General features: G+C 38.0%; 1 protein-coding gene across 1 annotated transcript; it reads left to right on the top strand.

Moving 5' to 3' along the window:
• The first annotated feature begins 577 nt into the window (after nt 1-577).
• On the top strand, nt 578-1,981 carry LOC124606492 (piggyBac transposable element-derived protein 3-like). Its single transcript, XM_047138474.1, has 3 exons — nt 578-600; nt 686-1,573; nt 1,750-1,981. Exons 1-3 carry the CDS (start codon nt 578-580, stop codon nt 1,979-1,981), a joined length of 1,143 nt encoding a protein of 380 aa, XP_046994430.1.
• The last annotated feature ends 388 nt before the right edge of the window (nt 1,982-2,369 follow it).

Genomic DNA, 2,369 nt, shown 5'->3' with positions numbered 1-2,369 from the left:
TTACGATGGCAGGTGAGTTCTCCGTCATTATTGTGTATTTTTTTAAACTTATTTTATGAAAAAAAGGGCCTATTGTAGATAGTATCTATAAGTGGTGCTTATACGACCTTTCTGTGCAATAAGGTTTGGTAGTACTGTGTATTTCCATAAATTATCGTTGCAAAACAGTAATGTCCACTATAGTGGACGCTGGGACTTGCAGCCACATTTCTGAGCACTATTTCGTAGGCATTAGTGGTGATTACCTTCGCTAATTTCCAATACATTTCGTGTTGTGACTGTTGCTCAATGACATTATGTGATGCACTACTATCATTATTTTCTGTAAGGAAAGTAGGCACTATGTTAAAACAATCATTTTCTTAAAGGATACAGATCAAAGCTCAGTTCAGAAGAAATTTTAGAACTTCTTTTGAATGGGGACATGTCAGATCTTGAGATTAGTGAGGAGTAGGATGGTGGTTTTGATCTGGCAGTTGATGCTGTGCAGCAATAGAACGTTCCTTCCCCGAGTGAACAGAGTAGCAGCTGCACTGATAATTCTGATGATGACGAAAGTTCTTCACAGAATCGCAGGATGTTTTGGGTGAAATGCGAAAGGTAAGTGTGATACCTTCTTGTAAACAATTTTCTATTATTCCTGATATTTTCGATCTTTCCTTGATGCTTTGTTTCCAAATTTCAGGTTTGAGGGACTCCAGGCTACCTTCTTGCCCACGGAAATTGCAGAACATAATGAGAAGCAGGTCATGGACTACTTTCAGCAATACTTTGACTTGGCCTTTTTTAAGGATACTTCTGAACTTACTAATATGAGATATTTACAGCAGACTGGAAGGTCTTCAAAGCTGTCTGCCAAAGAATTGCAGGTATTTATTGGAGCAACAATACTAATGTCTTGTTTGAGATACCCTAGAGTTAGGATGTACTGGGGTAAAACAACAAGAGTTATTAGCATTACTGAAATTATGACTCGAGACCGATACTTCACCATTAGAAGTAATTTGAAGGTGACAGACGATAATGCTGTAACAGAGGAAACTAGAAGGAAAGATAAGTTGTGGAAAATAAGGCCACTTTTAGAACGTGTAAAGAGAGCATGCCTCAGTTTACCTCGATCTCCTGAAGTGGCAGTGGATGAACAAATGATCCCGTTTACTGGAGCATGCGCAATAAAACAATTTGTCAGGGGAAAGCCAAATCCTGAAGGGCTTAAAATTTTTGTGTTGGCTGCTCCTTCAGGACTAGTCCTTGACTTTGGGATTTATCAGGGTAAAGGAACATTTCCAGAAGCTATTGGTCAACAATTAAAACAAGAAATAGGAGCCTCAGCAGTCCTCAGGCTTTGCCAGAGCCTTCCAGAAGGAACACATGTGTTTTTTGATAGGTATTTTACCTCTGTTCCGTTACTGGAATCATTGGCTGAAAAAAACTTGCCTGCCACTGGAACAATCATGAAGTCAAGAATACCCAGAGCAGTCCATCTGACAGCAGACAAGATTCTTGCAAATCAAGGACGTGGGTCTGTTGACCAGACAGTGAGAAAAGACAAACTCATTTCTATTGTAAAATGGTATGACCAAAAGCCAGCCATAACTGCATCAATGAAGGTTGGGAAGAACCCTATGGATCAATTTAAAAGGTGGTCGAAAAAAGATCGGAGATTCATTCAGGTTCCCTGTCCAGCAGCTGCTACAATAAAAATGTGGGTGGCATAGACCTGATTGGCAGAATGATGAGTTTTTACAGGATCTGCACCAGAACCAAAAAGTGGACCGTAAAAACTATTTTTCACTTCATAGATCTGGGAATTGAAAATAGCTGGATTCAGTACAGAAGTGACAGAATTAAGAACGATGAGCCAGAGAAGAATATCCTGCAGTACCTTGATTTCAAAATCAGAATTGCTGAGCATTTGTTAAGGGGCCAAGAGGAACAACATTCTGATGAAGATGATGAGGAGTCAACTCCTAAAAGGTGAAGATTATTGCCGCCACAATCACCTTCACCTTCTGTAACCCATTTGCCAGAAATGACAGGGTTGAAAAATAGCATGAGGACAAATGTGGCTGCACGAAGAAAACCAAAATAAGATGCAAAGGTTGTTCACTTTCCCTCTGTCTGACATCACAGAAAAACTATTTCTCTGATTATCATCATAAATAAAACTGTCAAAATTCGTCATTTATTTTAGTTTTTAAATTTATATTAATTATTTTAAATTAATAATCAATGTATGATTCAAGTAATATCTGCATAATAAGACTGTATTTTGTTGAATAAATTAAAAATAAAGTACTTTTTTTACATTTTCAACTTCCTTTCTAATGTTTACTTATACGTCTCCAAGACCCAGTGTCCATTGTAAT

Source organism: Schistocerca americana, chromosome 3 (genome assembly GCF_021461395.2).
Source record: "Schistocerca americana isolate TAMUIC-IGC-003095 chromosome 3, iqSchAmer2.1, whole genome shotgun sequence".
In the NCBI taxonomy this organism is placed as follows: Eukaryota; Metazoa; Arthropoda; class Insecta; order Orthoptera; family Acrididae; genus Schistocerca; species Schistocerca americana.
Note: the sequence above shows the minus strand (reverse complement) of the source record. Positions and strands in the feature narration are given on the sequence as shown.